The sequence below is a fragment of the Hordeum vulgare genome, chromosome 7H (assembly GCF_904849725.1).
Source record: "Hordeum vulgare subsp. vulgare chromosome 7H, MorexV3_pseudomolecules_assembly, whole genome shotgun sequence".
In the NCBI taxonomy this organism is placed as follows: Eukaryota; Viridiplantae; Streptophyta; class Magnoliopsida; order Poales; family Poaceae; genus Hordeum; species Hordeum vulgare.
This window is the reverse complement of record NC_058524.1, coordinates 54,504,656-54,521,123: the sequence shown is the minus strand read 5'-3', so window position 1 is coordinate 54,521,123 and position 16,468 is coordinate 54,504,656. Positions and strand designations below refer to the sequence as shown.

Sequence of the window (16,468 nt, the reverse complement as noted above, 5' to 3'; positions counted from 1 at the left end):
GTGTTGCTTCTCGTCGACCCCGATCTACTCCGATCTGCAGCGGATCCGGCCCCAGATGGCTTCTCGCTGTTCTTGGGTGCTGGCCGTGCAGATCCGGTGGTTGGAAGGGTTCCGGAGGAGTCCCTTGGCCAGTGCGGCGGCCACTCCGAAGGCAGCGCCTTTGGGTGTTGTTCCCCTTGTTGGAGGCTTTGGAGAGGATCCCCTTCCTTACACCCCTCCCAGGAGCTCAGGTGAAAATCTCAGATCCCCTTGGTCCAAGCGATGACGACACCGCGGTGGCGTGTTCCTTCCTCAAGGCGTTGCTCGGGGGCTGCTCAAGTGGTGGTGGAGGTGGCGGCGTGTGACAGCCCGATGCCGACGTTCCAGAAGCTTCCCCTTCTCTTTCCGTTTTCGTCGTGTGAGTATTTAAGTGGCCGCATCATCATCGCATCATGCGCATCATCTGCATTGCATCGGCATCTCCGTTGCCGCCCGTTTTCAAAACTTGCATTCGTTAGTAGTTGCCGGTTCTCGTCGTCGTCCGTTCTGAGCCCGACCGCACTCGCACGCGCCCGCGGCACCGTCGAAACCCTGTTTTAAAGCGCGTTTAAAACTCTCTCTGATCGAGGTGAAACTTGGCACGCGGTCGGGATTAGTTATAGCTAGGCCGCCTGTCGAGTTTCGTTGCAATCAGAGTTCGTCTGGTACCCGAACGGTCGACCGTAGCGGCATCGTATTCGGTTTACCGTCGGACGTCTGTCGGTGTTTTTAAACTCGTGTCGCGCCGCCCGCTCTCCCTCTCGTCTCCGGTAAACGCCTCTACACGACCGCTTAACCGTTCCCGCGTTCGGAATCGTCCGAATCCAACCCCGCGGTTGGATCCGGATCGCGATTCCGGTTAACCGAGCCCCCCATTTGTCTATAAATACCCCCCCATGCCATTAATTAGACAACCCCTCTTCCCTGCCTCGTTTTCCGCGCCCCACCTACCAAACCCTAGCCGCCCCATAGCCTCTCTCTCCCCTGCCGGCACCGTCGGGCCCGCGAGCCCGAGGCAGGCCCGCCCGAGCCCATCTGGGCCCGAGCCGCCGCCGCCCCGATCTGCAGTGGATCTCCCCGCGCCTCCATTGCCGCCGCCGTCAACCGCTGGCTCGGGGGGAGGATCCGGCCGCCGCGCGTGCCGGCACCCCCGCCGCCGTGCCTCTCTGGCCGGTGCGCCCGCCGCCAGCTCCTCCCTCGCCGCCGCCAGCTCCCCCCTCGCCCGCCGTCGCCTCCAGGAGCCGCAGGACCGCGGGTCCTCGTCGGCTCGTCGCCGCGCCTCTTCACCGGCGAGCCGCCGCCCGGGTCCGGCCGCCGCGCCCCCGCCGGACCCGCCGCTGCCACACAAGTCTCCTGCAGGAGGCTCCTCCTCGTCCGCTGGCAGGCAACGGCGCCACCATGGTCGCCGCCCTCAGGCACGACGAAGGAACGAGGCTCGGCCTCCCGTCCGCCAGCGCAACCCCCGCCTGGGCCTCCTACCCCGACCGGCCCAGCTCGCCCCTCCGCGTTCGGCCCAGGTGGAGCAGCCCCAGGCCGGCCTCCTCTCCAACCGGCCAGGCCCAAGTGGCCAAGGTAAGCTATCCATCGCCCCCCTGCACGCCTTATCTGTTTGCACCCCGTTCGGCCCGTTAGTTTTTTATTAGGTTTTCAGTTTTATCTTTTTCAGGAAATCACTAGATTTTTTAAACGTCCGTAGTTATTAAACCGTAAGTCGGAACGACACGCGTTATATATCGTTTTGGGGTAGCTTCGCGAGTAGAACACGATTATCCAACATGCATATTTGTTTAACGCTGATTAGAGTGCCTAATGCCTCGTTTTACATGCTGTTTAACTAGGATCCATTCCGTAGTTAATTCACTTGTCATCTTGTTATCTTTCTGGTGAAGTTAATTCACTTGTCCGTGTTCATCATATTCTTTTTATCCTTGTAATTCTTTTTCATGTTGGAGATTCTTTCAGGCTATCTTGGTTCTTCATTCCTCTCTTTTCATCCGGAGTGCTGAAGATATCTCTGAGTTTCGAGTTTGAATTCTTTTAATTATTTCGAGGTGCTCAACCTCATCTAGTTCTCTTCATACCGGTGTAATATCAATCTTTCTAATAATCTTTCAACGGTGATTTCTTTGAGTGGGCCCATAACCCACAGGTTCTTTCCCAGGATCTTACCTGGCTCCTTAATCTTTTCCGGAGGTTTTTAATTCTTTTCAACTATGGCGTATGAATGATTTCATCAGTCATATTCATTCTTCAAGATCAATTGGAGTTAATTCTCATAATTTTGGCTCAACCTTGCATTCTTCTTATTCCAGAGTGTCCCAGCTATTCTTGGTGTTGTTTCTCGTCGTCATTCTCACCTTGCAAATTCGAAGGAGTGTTTCTCGTAAATCTTGGTTCATTCTCTTATATATTCATCATTTCAGCCTTGTGTTATCATCTTCAATTGTTTCTATCATGAGTATCCCTTTCTTGCTATCCGGTGTAGTTCTGAGTTGTTTTTTTTATTTCTCGTTCCTTCGAAGACCATCATTTTAGAAGATTCTTCGTTCTCAGCTTTCAGCTTCATCCTCAATTCTTCTCAATTTTTGTCTCTTCGTTCGTCTCTCGATTGTTCCGGTGCCTTGTTCTAGTATTCTCTCAGGTGGCTTATGATCTTTTCATTCTCTTGTATATCCATTAATTCGTGGTGTTCACATTCAGTCGTGAATTCGTACCATTGCTTCCTTCAATTTTTTCCTCAAGTGGTGCTTATCTCTCTCACTCTTCAAGATTCTTTTTTTTAGAGGAATAAGTTGTATGCTAGATCCGTTGCTGTCATCAATCATACTTGATGAAGGATGTGCATAACATAATTCTTATTCTTGTTCTTCCTTCTTCCAAGAGATTTCAATTCTTCTTCTGGAGTGGCTCTTGATATCAATTCCTTTTCTCTAGTCTTCTTATCTTTCTTTTCCGGAGTTCCAAGTTTTCTCAAGTATCTCTTTGTGAAGCTTCATCTAAATCTTGGCAAGGTCATAATCTTATTCGTTTCTACCTTGTTATCGTTGCATCATTCATTCGTATACGGAGGTCCTTCATGGTGATTCATCAAGATTTCAATTCATTCTCAAAGTGTTCTTCAAGATTCTTGTTGGAGAACCTCAAGCATTCTTTCCCTTGCATTTCAGTGCATTTGTTCTTCCTTTATCCTTTGAGGTAGTATTATAGCATTCTTGTTAGTGTAGGAGTCTCGAAGAGATTTTATTTCAAGTATGAGATAATTAAACCCACCAATTCTTTGATCATGAGATATTTTCAACCCTTGATTTCTTCATTGGGCTATCTTGGTTTGGACTTCACCTAAAGCTTTTCCTATGGATTATGCTATCATGGTGCTTGTCATTATTATCAGTTCTCAATGCACCCTCTTGGTGTAAGAGATTGTTCATATCTTGTTTCCCCAATCTATCCTTGTTTCTTTTAGTGGTTGTTTGTCACCTCTTATTTGTTGAGATGATTTTCATAAGCCCACTACTATCTTGTTCTTTTCGTTGTTGGTTTTCCAACTACTATGCCAATTCTCTGTCCGGAGGATCTTCAATTCTATTGGGATGATAGCTGTCATTATTTTTCTTCATTCTCTTTTCCGTATGAGTTAGTTCCTATTCTATCTGTTCCGGAGGCCTTGTGTTGTTGCTCTTTTGGGTCTATCTTGTTGTTCTATCAAGATCATGGTCTTCCCTTCCATTATTTAGTTGTTCTTTATGAATATGGTCTATTTCGTTCATCTTATCGAATTTTTTGTCCCTTTTTCCTACCGAAGTGCTGCCAAAATTTTCCGTGAATTCTTGCTTCATTCTCATGTCATTCCTCATCTCTTTGCAACCTTCAGGGATCGTTGGTTTCACTCGTTTGTCAAAGAAGCGATAAAATTTTACCTCTTGTTCTTTCTCATCCTCTCCCCCTTTCATTCTTGGATCTCAGGGCGAGAAACTCTTGTAGTGTAGGAGAGTTGTGACAGCCCGATGCCGACGTTCCAGAAGCTTCCCCTTCTCTTTCCGTTTTCGTCGTGTGAGTATTTTCAGTGGCCGCATCATCATCGCATCATGCGCATCATCTGCATTGCATCGGCATCTCCGTTGCCGCCCGTTTTCAAAACTTGCATTCGTTAGTAGTTGTCGGTTCTCGTCGACGTCCGTTCTGAGCCCGACCGCACTCGCACGCGCCCGCGACACCGTCGAAACCCTGTTTTAAAGCGCGTTTAAAACTCCCTCTGATCGAGGTGAAACTTGGCACGCGGTCGGGATTAGTTATAGCTAGGCCGCCTGTCGAGTTTCGTCGCAATCAGAGATCGTCTGGTACCCGAACGGTCGACCGTAGCGGCACCGTATTCGGTTTACCGTCGGACGTCTGTCGGTGTTTTTAAACTCGTGCCGCGCCGCCCGCTCTCCCTCTCGTCTCCGGTAAACGCCTCTACACGACCGCGTAACCGTTCCCGCGTTCGGAATCGTCCGAATCCGACCCCGCGGTTGGATCCGGATCGCGATTCCGGTTAATCGAGCCCCCCCATTTGTCTATAAATACCCCCCCCATGCCATTAATTAGACAACCCCTCTTCCCTGCCTCGTTTTCCGCGCCCCACCTACCAAACCCTAGCCGCCCCATAGCCTCTCTCTCCCCTGCCGGCGCCGCCGGGCCCGCGAGCCCGAGGAAGGCCCGCCCGAGCCCATCTGGGCCCGAGCCGCCGCCGCCCCGATCTGCAGTGGATGTCCCCGCGCCTCCATTGCCGCCGCCGTCAACCGCTGGCTCGGGGGGAGGATCCGGCCGCCGCGCGTGCCGGCACCCCCGCTGCCGTGCCTCGCTGGCCGGTGCGCCCGCCGCCAGCTCCTCCCTCACCGCCGCCAGCTCCCCCCTCGCCCGCCGTCGCCTCCAGGAGCCGCAGGACCGCGGGTCCTCGTCGGCTCGTCGCCGCGCCTCTTCAACGGCGAGCCGCCGCCCGGGTCCGGCCGCTGCGCCCCCGCCGGACCCGCCGCTGCCACGCAAGTCTCCTGCAGGAGGCTCCTCCTCGTCCGCCGGCAGGCAACGGGGCCGGCATGGTCGCCGCCCTCAGGCACGACGAAGGAACGAGGCTCGGCCTCCCGTCCGCCAGCGCAACCCCCGCCTGGGCCTCCTACCCCGACCGGCCCAGCTCGCCCCTCCGCGTTCGGCCCAGGTGGAGCAGCCCCAGGCCGGCCTCCTCTCCAACCGGCCAGGCCCAAGTGGCCAAGGTAAGCTATCCCTCGCCCCCCTGCACGCCTTATCTGTTTGCACCCCGTTCGGCCCGTTAGTTTTTTATTAGGTTTTCAGTTTTATCTTTTTCACGAAATCACTAGATTTTTTAAACGTCCGTAGTTATTAAACCGTAAGTCGGAACGACGCGCGTTATATATCGTTTTGGGGTAGCTTTGCGAGTAGAACACGATTATCCAACATGCATATTTGTTTAACGCTGATTAGAGTGCCTAATGCCTCGTTTTACGTGCTGTTTAACTAGGATCCATTCCGTAGTTAATTTTTGTGCGTATCCGGATTGCCCGTATGCCATAGATTTAATGTCCATGTTTTAGGGACCATATTTCTATGTATTTTAGAGCGGTCACTCATATTTTTCCGTGTAGGGTTTTGCCGGTAGTTTATTTTCCCGTATAGAGGTATTATCTCGCATTAATGTGTGGCTTTATTTTGAGTTGCAAACCCCGCTTATTTACATGTTTCCGGGGTAGAAAAATCCCATGGATTTTTCTGTGCAATTAGTTTTAGCTTTTGAGGAAGTTAGTCCGCGAGATATTTTGTCGAAAAGCCCTTTTGTTTAATTCGTAGGATTTATTCCGTGCCTCGTTGGAATTAGTTGTCAACTAGGGAGTTGATCTTGGATGTTTTGTTTAGCCTCTAGTATTTTTAGTTGCAATAGAAATGCATGTTTAGGTGTTGTTTGTCTTCCCTCAAGTTGCTTGAATAGTGCTGTTTCAGAGGAGCTGAAATGTTTCTAAGTCTGGATTCTGTTATTATTTTGTTGTTGTCTTGTCTTGCTTGCATCTTGTGATCTGTAGCCCTTTTGAGGTTGGTCCAATGGAGTTAGTTGTACCCCTTATGTTTCTCTAGCATGCTGTTAAGTTTCATGTCATTTGGAGTCCTGTAGCTATAGGTATTGCTGCTGTCAATATGCCTTCAGGTTGAAAACTGCACCTTCAGGAGGTGTTATTTTCACTAAGTCTGAAATAGCGTGTGAGATGCCCTTTTAATGTCTTCTTTTCCTGGTGCTCCTTGCCGCCATGCTAGTAGTTGTTAGTTGTTTGTAGTAGTGCGTCTTGCCCTCTTTCATGCCATGCCTTGCTTGAGCTCATCGGAGTTGTGTAGCCGAAGTTGTGAGGCGTAGAAAGTGTTATGTGGCTGTTCTTGGCAGATTGTAGTGATTTCTTGTTTTGCTCGTAGTTTTCGAACCGTGGCTCCGTTTTGATCGTGCCCTACTTGAAACTTGCTTATAATCTCGTGTAGTTTCATTTTCTCTTGCTGTTCGTATGTTTTGAAGTGCTCGTAGCCGCCGTTGCACACATTTTGCATTCATGCCATCATATCTTGCGGTGCTTGTATCTTTTGTTCCGTAGCTCCGTTGGAGATGTTCTTTATGTGTAGATTGCTTGCCATGACGCGTAGAATCACGTCAACCTATTTGTTTTGCTGTTTAACAACCAATTAAATGCATTAGCTCAGATCTGGACAGAATTGTAAATTAACACGTGGGGTCATTTCGGAGGTGCTATATGTCATTTCCGACCTCACTTAAAAGGCCTAGATAAGTAGTTTAATTATGCTTCACCTCTTGCCATGCTTATCACATTTAATATTGCCGTGTACCTAATCGGGATAGCACTAAATAAATAGACGTGGAGTATCGTCAATATGCAACTCTTTGCATATTGAACTTCACTTAATGTGTAGTGTTTGATTGCGTGAATTGTCATGTCGTGCCTTGCATGTTTTCAGCTTCTCATGCATCATTTGTGTCGTGCATCCTGTGGTGAATATCGTGTGTTGATTCTTGTTTCCGGTTTTCCCCGTCTCGATAGAGTCCGCAAGCGTGTCGAATGTGAGGACCCGTTCGACTACGTCGGTTCGTCTGCTTCACGGAGGCATTCTTCTTCCAAGCGGGATCTCAGGCAAGATGATCATTTCCCTAGATACCATTACTATCATTGCCATGCTAGTTTATCGCTTCTATCGTTTATGTCTCGTTGCCTACCACCTGTTAAATTCAGCCTCTCAACAATGTCATGAAAACATTCAACCTGTTCAACCTAGCAAACCACTGATTGGCTATGTTACTGCTTGCTTAACCCTGTTGATAGCGTTGCTAGTTGCAGGTGCAGATGCCTCCATGTGAAAGCATGGGTTCCTTGTTATATCACCATATTAAATGCTATCTAATTTAATGCACCTATATACTTGGTAAAAGGTGGAAGGCTCGGCCTTTCTAGCCTGGTGTTTTGTTCCACCTTTGCCCCCCCTTAGTTTTCGGCTACCGGTGTTATGTTCCATATTTGAGCGCTCCTAACACGATCGGGGTTGTTATGGGGACCCCCTTGATAATTCGTTTTTGATTAAGACTGGTCTGGCAAGGCCCAACTTTGGTACTACATTTGCCTAAACACCTAATAAAATTGCATAGGGACTTTCCGGACCCCGAGGATAATTTAATCAACCCCCGGGCCAGTGCTCCTCATGAGTGTTGGTCCAAATTGGCAGACTACGGGGCCACCGCGGGGCAACCCGAGGTTTGGTACTCCTAGTGTGACCCATCCGTCGTGTCCTGAGAACGAGGTACGCGACTCCTATCGGGATCGTCGACACGTCGGGCGGCCTTGCTGGTTTAGTTTTACCTTTGACGAGATATCTTGTGCATCGGGATTCCGGTGATGCTTTGGGTAATCTCAGAGTTGAGGTTTTCCACTAGGGAATCCGACGAGATCGCGAGCTTCGTGATTGAGGATTTCTATGCGGCTTGTGGTAATTTGTGATGGACTAGTTGGAGCACCCCTACAGGGTTAAATCTTTCGGAAAGCCGTGCCCGCGGTTATGTGGCAACGTGGAAGCTTTGTTTAACACTGGTTCTAGATAACTTGAAGTTAACTTAATTAAAATTGGTCAACTATGTGCGTAACCGTGACTGTCTCTTTCGTGAGTTCCTTCTCCGATCGAGGACACGGTGGGGTTATGTCTGACGTAGGTAGGTGTTCAGGATCATTCATTTGATCATCAGTAGTTCACGTCCGCTATGCGTAGATCTTCCCCCTCTTATTTCTGGTACTCGTAAGTTAGCCACCATATACATGCTTAGCCGCTGCTGCAACCTAACCACTTAACCATGCCTCACCCATTAAGCTTTGCTAGTCTTGATACCTTTGGAAATGAGATTGCTGAGTCCCCTGTGGCTCACAGATTACTACAACACCAGTTGCAGGTACAGGTAAAGGTTACATGACGCGAGCGCGTTGATTGTTCATTTGGAGTTGCCTCTTCTTCTTCTTCTTCTTCTTCGATCTAGGATGGGTTCCAGGCCGGCAGCCTGGGATAGCAAGGATGGACGTCGTTCTTCTTTTGTCGTTTATTTTCGTCCGTAGTCGGAACCTGCTCTTACTCTTGATGATTATGTAATGTACTGATGTGACTCTGATGTAGCTTGTGGCGAGTGTAAGCCAATTCTATATATCTCTTCATTTCAGTACATGTACTTGTAACGATATCCATTCTTGCGACCCGACGAGATGCGCTTCTATCCCTGACGAGGCCCTCGTGCCAAATTGAGGATAGGGTCGCATCTTGGGCGTGACACGGCGGTTCGATGTCGGCGCATTTTGGCCTGCTACATCTTGGAGGTTGTGACGTCGGCGGCGCTCGTCTGGTGGAGCAACGACATTGCTGTTTGTGTCATCAGGCTCTGGATGCTCCGGGGGAAACCCTAGATCTGGGTCTTCCTGGATCGGACGATGATGGCGTTTTATCGCCCTCCCTCCTGGGGGCATCGTTTTGGAGCAAGTGCTGGCTGGAGGAATCGTGGAGCGGTGCTTCATCTCACACATTGATGGCGGCGGATATCGGCGGCATGGCGCTGTGGGGACTCGGCGTCCGATGCGTGGAGATGGACTCACGTAGGAGGAGGTAGCTATCTGGCGTCATGGTGACGTCAATGGCAGAGTGGCTACACAAGTTAGAAGCCTCAATATTTGCTCTGAAGACAGACCGGTGGAAGATGGCGGCGATAGCACACGAGTGCGTCAGACCGGTTTTGTGCCCTAGACCCGGTATGTGGCAGATGGCTTGACCGGATCTGCTGGGGCTTCCGACTTTTGATGTTAGGCTTAGGTAAGTGATCTGGGTATGTGGCCCAGCTAGCACCCCTTCATCATATGGATAGGAGTAGCGACAGATGTTGCGAAGATGGCGGATTCAGACATAGTGTTGTAATACTTTGTAAGGTCCTCCAGAATAATCAATAAAATGGCCGCATGCATCTCCCTGATGCAGAGGCCGGGGGTCATCCTCCTTTTCTAAAATAAAAAATAAAAAAAATATGATTAACTTGTGCTTCTAATTGTCACCTTCTAATATTAAGTGTGACAACTTTCTCTTTCAGTTAGTGGCAATTGTGCTTCTAATTGTCACCTTCTAATTGTCAGCAGGTTCGTCTTCCAAACATTAATTGTATATGGTGACAGAACACTATCAATTAGTGGCAATTGAAATCCAAATCATGACTCTTGAGTACCATTGGAATTAATGGAGGGAGTATGTACTAAATATGAAGTATAATACTTTTTTGTATTCAATTACCACTGTTGGTGCAAAAAAAAGTGCATACAGTTGAGCTGCAATGGGTGAGAATGAATCAAACTAAAGGTATTTGCTCTGACATGCGCTGTATGGATATACTCCTACTGAACAAGCCAGCGGCTGCAAGAGCAACAACAGCGGCAAATATACACAGCAAACACTTGAGTACGGGAGCAGGGTGAGGAAACTGTAAAAGTAGGAGCCGATCCGAGTCAAGCCGGGAGCCGGGAACTGATGCGGAGGTGACAATCCGTACGATGCTGAGCTTGTCATCGTTTGCAGAGTTGGCGCAGGATATCATGCATGGCAGCGCAAGGATCGGATTCCAAACCCGAGTCGAGCACACGCCAAGCTCACGGCCACGCACGCGATTCCATCTATATATACTCCTCCAGACGACCCCATCGAACGGAAGCAACCAAGAAGCCAGAGATCGAGTACTCAAGTCTATATTTTGGCGGCCGGCGAAGCTCCGTTGACTCAAACAAGGACGCACCTCGCCGCCAGCAAGCGACCACCGATCGTGAACACAAGATGCAGATCTTCGTCAAGACCCTGACGGGCAAGACCATCACCCTGGAGGTGGAGAGCAGCGACACCATCGACAACGTCAAGGCCAAGATCCAGGACAAGGAGGGGATCCCGCCGGACCAGCAGCGGCTCATCTTCGCCGGGAAGCAGCTGGAGGACGGCCGCACGCTGACCGACTACAACGTCCAGAAGGAGTCGACGCTGCACCTCGTGCTCCGCCTCCGCGGCGGCCTCTCCATCAAGGTCAAGACGCTCACGGGCAAGGAGATTCAGATCGACATCGAGCCCACGGACACGGTCGACAGGATAAAGGAGCGCGTCGAGGAGAAGGAGGGCATCCCGCCCATCCAGCAGAGGCTCATCTTTGGTGGCAAGCAGATCGCGGATGACAAGACGGCGCACGACTACAAGATCAAGGCTGGGGACGTGCTCCACCTCGTGCTCGCGCTCAGGGGCGGTGCTTGCTAGATATTGTCTGGGGTTTTACACGAGCTTGAATTAGGGTTTAGCTGTAGTTTTATTAGTAATACTAGCAAACATGCATAAATATTTTTATTTATCTTTTGTATGAAATGCATGGACAGTTTTTTACTTAGCGAACATGTTTTGAATCGATGAACTTTCTTGAAATTGGAGAACAAATCTTGAAATTAATGATTTTTTTAGTTTATGCGAACATTTTTTTTTAATTCCATAGACATATTCTTCGAACTCATGAATATGTTTTTAATAGATGATAATTTTCCAAAATATGAATGTTTTATATTTGCTAAATATATTTTTGAAAATCATGAATTATTTTATAATATGCGAACAATTTTTAAAAATCATCCGCATTTTTTTGAATCCGTAAACATTTTATGATTTTCCAAAGCATTTTTTGTATTATAGAACAATTTACGATGTCATGATTTTTTTTCAAAATTTCGCAACTTTTAAAATTTGGCTTTCTGAAAAATCCCGATTCAATTTATAAAGAAAAATCAAATTGAAAAAATAAAATATGGGTGGGCTCATGAACCGGTGCTCGGACAAAGGAGGTGCATGCTGTATTAAAGATAGAAAAAAAAGAGGGAGAAGAAATTGTAAGAAAAGGGATCAACCCCAGCTCAACTGGGTGCAGAAGAGGTGCTCGAACCAATACGCCTAATACCTGGTCTTGGTAGATCAGGGTCTCAGTCTTTAAGAGTCGTAATGGACAGTGAATTTGACAGGGAAAAAAGTTGATTCGTTTTCTTCACTTTTGGATGGTATAATGGGTAATTTAGATCAACTTCGGAGGTAATATTTTTAACGTACGACAGAAGCACTCTGTTCTTTATTATTACTAGCAAAATGGCCCGTGCGTTGCAACGGGAGAAAAAAACCATAATCTTCAATGATGATGACCACATTATGTTCACACATCATCGCTTGATTTTGAAATTTTGTGCAGAAATGGAAGAAAATATTTCAACTTTTAAATTTATTCACAAGTTGAAGCAATCTTTACATTTTCAAAAAAAAATATCATGGTTGTCAAAAATCTTGGTAACGCAAAGAATTATTCTTAATTTCAAGATTTTTTTTAGAAAACATACAATAATAATCTGATCCATCCAACAGTTAATTCTTCAAAAATCACACGGGTATATTTTCACAAAGACTTAGAAGCATTAATGTTTAACTAAATACATTAGATCTTTCATGAACAATTTTACAAATATGAGAAGAATCTTAAAATCGAGATCATTTTTTACAATTTACAAACATTTACTAAAAATCATGAATATTTTTTATATTTCAAACGGGATTAAATATTTTCTTTTGAGTTGGCGACCAATTCTAGAAAAGACTATCATATTTTTTGATTTTGGAGGATTTTACTTTAAATTCACAAACTTTTTGAAATGCATGAAGTTTTTGTGAATAAACAAACATTTTTATAAGTCATCAATATATTTATTAAATTCACGGACATTGTTTTGGAATTTGCAAAAAAAAATATAAAATCCGGCGCCTTTTTTAAATCCACAAACCTTTTATGTTTTCATTAACATTTTAATTCAAAATTCCTATTTTTAATATGCAAATGCTTTTGTAATTCTAAAATATTTAAATTAGAAGTAAACAAAAATGGAACGGAAAAATTTATATAAACAAAGAAACTATCAAAACAGGCATTAGTTATTTTTAAAATTTTAGGACATTTTTTGAATGCATTAACATATTTTGAATTAGAAATCATCTTTTAAATGCTTTTAATAATTTTTAAGACATGGTGTTTGATTTCAAATCATGGACTTTTCTTATTTTACAAACATTTTTTCAAACTTGCAAACATTTTATTGTATATGCGAACATTTTTTACAAAAACTCCAAGCAGTTTTTGAAGTCACAAACATTTTATTTTCTTAAATATGTTGATTTAAAATTTTAAGTTTATTAAAAGTTTAATGGTTATTTGAAGTTCTAAATTATTTAAAATAGAAAAATAAAATGGAACTGAAGATAAATAAATAAACGAAACTAAAAAAACTGGCGCTTGTGCATGGACCGGCTCATACGGTGTGCTGGATATTCTCCCAGGGTGCAGAGCGTAATATAGGAGGTTTTTACATGGGCCGACCCAGTCCGAGATTTTTCGCTTTGTGAAACGTTCTATATTACTTACGGGTGGCATGGTGGGTAATTTATGCAAACTTCAAGGGCAATTTCCATGACGTACCACAGAAGCAATAGGTGCTTTATTAATAGGTAAAGATTAGGAGTAGAAGGCCTGCCGGAAGATCGTCGTGGCCGCCCTCGGCCAGGACCTTGGTCCCCTACGCGATCCTCCCCACGGCCGCCTCCGTGATGCTAGGCGTCGTCCGAACTGCAGCAGATCGGCCACACAATCGTCAACCAACCCTCTACTCTACGTGTTAATTAATCTAATCCAGCCAGGAACATGAACGCATTCCGGTAATGGGTTCAGTATAACCCACGATGTTGCCATGTGTTGCGCGACAGGTCCTCGGCCTTCCGGGTCGCCTCGCCGACCTTCCGCCCCCACAGCGACAGCGCGTTCTTCAACGTCTCCTTGGTGCCTGCGTAGAGCTCGTTTCCATCAGCGGCCTCACAGTGACAGACAGTAGCAAATCAACCATCTTGCCGCCAAGGCCGACACTTCAGGCAGCCACGAGCATGGTCGCAGGATGGTGAAGGAGAGGGTGGTCGCAGACATGGCCGGGAGAGACACACCTCGACGTCGGTGACCCCCGTCGGTGACGATCTCCTCCACCGCCAGATGCTCCGCCTGCGCTCCGGATCTGGGCGGAGCTCCGGAGGAGGCTGGGCTGGGGGCGACGGCTTCGGCAGCTCGCCCGCGGCGAGATCCGGCGTGGATCAGGGCCGGCGACCGGCGGGAGGAGCGAGGCGGCGACTAGTGGGAGGAGCGAGGCGACGACGAGCGGGAGGACGGGGCGGCGGCGTGGTGTGCAGATCAGGGGCTCGGGAGGAGTCGGTGGCTGCCTGCTGCCTTGGCCCGCCCCGATGCAGGTTTTTTTTTGAAAAACGAAACGTTTTTTCCACTTAATGAAGGAGGGCGGGTTGATTAGAAAAAACAGAAGGGTGATTTTGCAAAACTGCCACTACGGACGACCAAAAATTGTATTTGCTTTATTATTAGGGGGAGATTTGTTACGTAATTCTTTTAAAGCTTTTACGTACTGTGTGGTTGGAATTTTATGAATATGTTTGAGTCCTTCACATGCATGTAAGCTGCATCTGTTCGTTCTTTTTGCTACCAATCCACTACTCTCATCGATCTTCCAAAAAAAGATAAAAGATCCTTAAAAAAACGCTCTCATGCCTTAACGAGAAGAAGAAAAATCTACTACTCAGTTCAGCACCAGTCCTAGGTCAGTTGTTGTACCTGCTTTGGAGACAAGACAAACTTCATCAGCTCAAGCATCTGCACCTTCAGCTCCAGTCCCAGCTCAAGCACCTCCAGTATCCACTCCTCCAGCTCCAGGAGAGAAGACTTCGTGGACGCTCTCCTATCGACTCCATCATCGGCTGCCCAGAGAGACGATTAACTCTATACTTTTGAACTTTTTGGTGCAGGTGATGTTTACGTGGTGTGAGGACGTTCTCCTAATGGTTCGATAACCTTGGTCTCATCACTCAGGGAAATACCTACTGTCGCTATACTGCATCATCCCTTCCTCTTTGAGGGAAATAGTGATGTAGTTCTAGCAGTCATCAAAAGGAATTTTTGGCGTCGTTGTCGGGGAAGATCAAGTCAAGATAGTCTCCCGCCAATGTGCCACTCATCTACCTCTCCGCACCTCTTGATAGATCAAGAAGGCGGGGATTTTCATCGAGTTGTACGCGTGTTGAACGCGGAGGTGCCGTCCGTTCGGCACTAGATCGGGATGGATCGTGATGGGATCGCGGAACGGATCGTGATGAGATCGTGGGACGGGCTACGATTTGGATCGCGAAGATGTTCCACTATATCAACCGCGTTATATACGCTTCTTCTTAGCGATCTACAAGGGTATGTAGATTCACTCTCCCCTCTCGTAGATGATCATCACCATGCATAGGTATTGCGTGCGCGTAGGAAATTTTTTATTTCCCCAACAGTGGCATCATGAGCTAGGTTCATGCGTAGATGATATCTCGAGTAGAACACAAAAGAGTTTGTGGGGGTTGATGTTCAATTTGCTGCCCTCCTTAGTCTTTTCTTGATTCAGCGGCATTATTGGATTGAAGTGCCCCGGACCAACTTTACTCGTACGCTTACGAGAGACCGGTTTCATGGACTGACAGGCAACTTGTTGCATAAAGATGACTGGAGGTGTCTGTTTCTTCAACTTTAGTTGAGTTGGATTTGACCGAGGCGGTCCTTGGAGAAGGTTAAATAGCAACTAGCATATCACCGTTGTGGTTTTACGTAAGTAAGATGCGATCATACTAGATACCCATAGCAGCCACGTAAAACATGCAACAACAAATTAGAGGACGTCTACCTTGTTTTTGCACGGTATGCTTGTGATGTGTTATAGCCAATGACATGATATGATATATTGGATGTACGAGATGATCATGTTGCAATAGTTAAATATCGACTTGCACGTCGATGCTACAGCAACCGGCAGGAGCCACAGGGTTGTTTTCAAATTTATTTTGCGCTTGCAGATGCTCTTGCCATATCGCTAGTGATACGTCCCCGTCGTATCTACTTTTCCGAACTCTTTTGCCCTTGTTTTGGACTCTAATTTGCATGATTTGAATGGAACTAACCCGGACTAACGTTGTTTTCAGCAGAATTGCCATGGTGTTGTTTTTGTGTAGAAATAAAAGTTCTCGGAATGTCCTGAAAATTTACGGAGAATTTTTGTGGAATAAAGAAAAATACCTGCGCAAAGATCCACCGGAGGGGGCGTGCGAGTGGGCCACAAGCCCATAGGCCGCGGCCACCCCCCTAGGTCGCGCCCTGAGGGCTTGTGGGGCCCACGTGGCACCACCGCCCCCAAACTCAGCTCTATATCTTCCGTCTCGCCCGGAAAAAAAATCAGAGAGAAGGTTTCATCGCGTTTTACGATACGGAGGCGCCTTCACCTCCTTTTCTTCATTTGGAAGGCAGATCTGGAGTCCGTTCGGGGCTCCGAAGAGGGGAAATCGTCGCCATCGTCATCATCAACCTTCCTCCATCGACAATTCCATGATGCTCTTCACCGTTCGTGAGTAATCTCATCGTGATGAGTTGGATGAGATCTATCATGTAATTGAGTTAGTTTTGACGGGGATTGATCCCTAGTATCCACTATGTTCTAGATTGATGTTGATACTACTTGGCTATGCTTAATGCTTGTCACTAGGGCCCGAGTGCCATGATTTCAGATCTGAACCTATTATGTTGTCGCCAATATATGTGTGTTTTAGATCCTATCATGCAAGTTGTAATCACCTACTATGTGTTATGACCCGACAACCCCGGAGTGACAATAGCTGGAACCACTCCCGGAGATGACCATAGTATGAGGAGTTCATGTATTCACCACGTGTTAATGCGTTGGTCTGGTTTTTTATTAAAAGGAGAACC

The 16,468-nt window shown here is 47.0% G+C and overlaps 1 protein-coding gene across 1 annotated transcript in view; it reads left to right on the top strand.

Moving 5' to 3' along the window:
* LOC123413417 (polyubiquitin-like) overlaps nt 1–10,863 on the top strand; it is a 95,759-nt gene extending 84,896 nt beyond the window's left edge. Inside the window, exon 3 of the mRNA XM_045106348.1 lies at nt 10,399–10,863. Within this exon, the coding sequence (XP_044962283.1) occupies nt 10,399–10,863 (465 nt within the window). The remainder of the gene's footprint in view (nt 1–10,398) is intronic.
* The last annotated feature ends 5,605 nt before the right edge of the window (nt 10,864–16,468 follow it).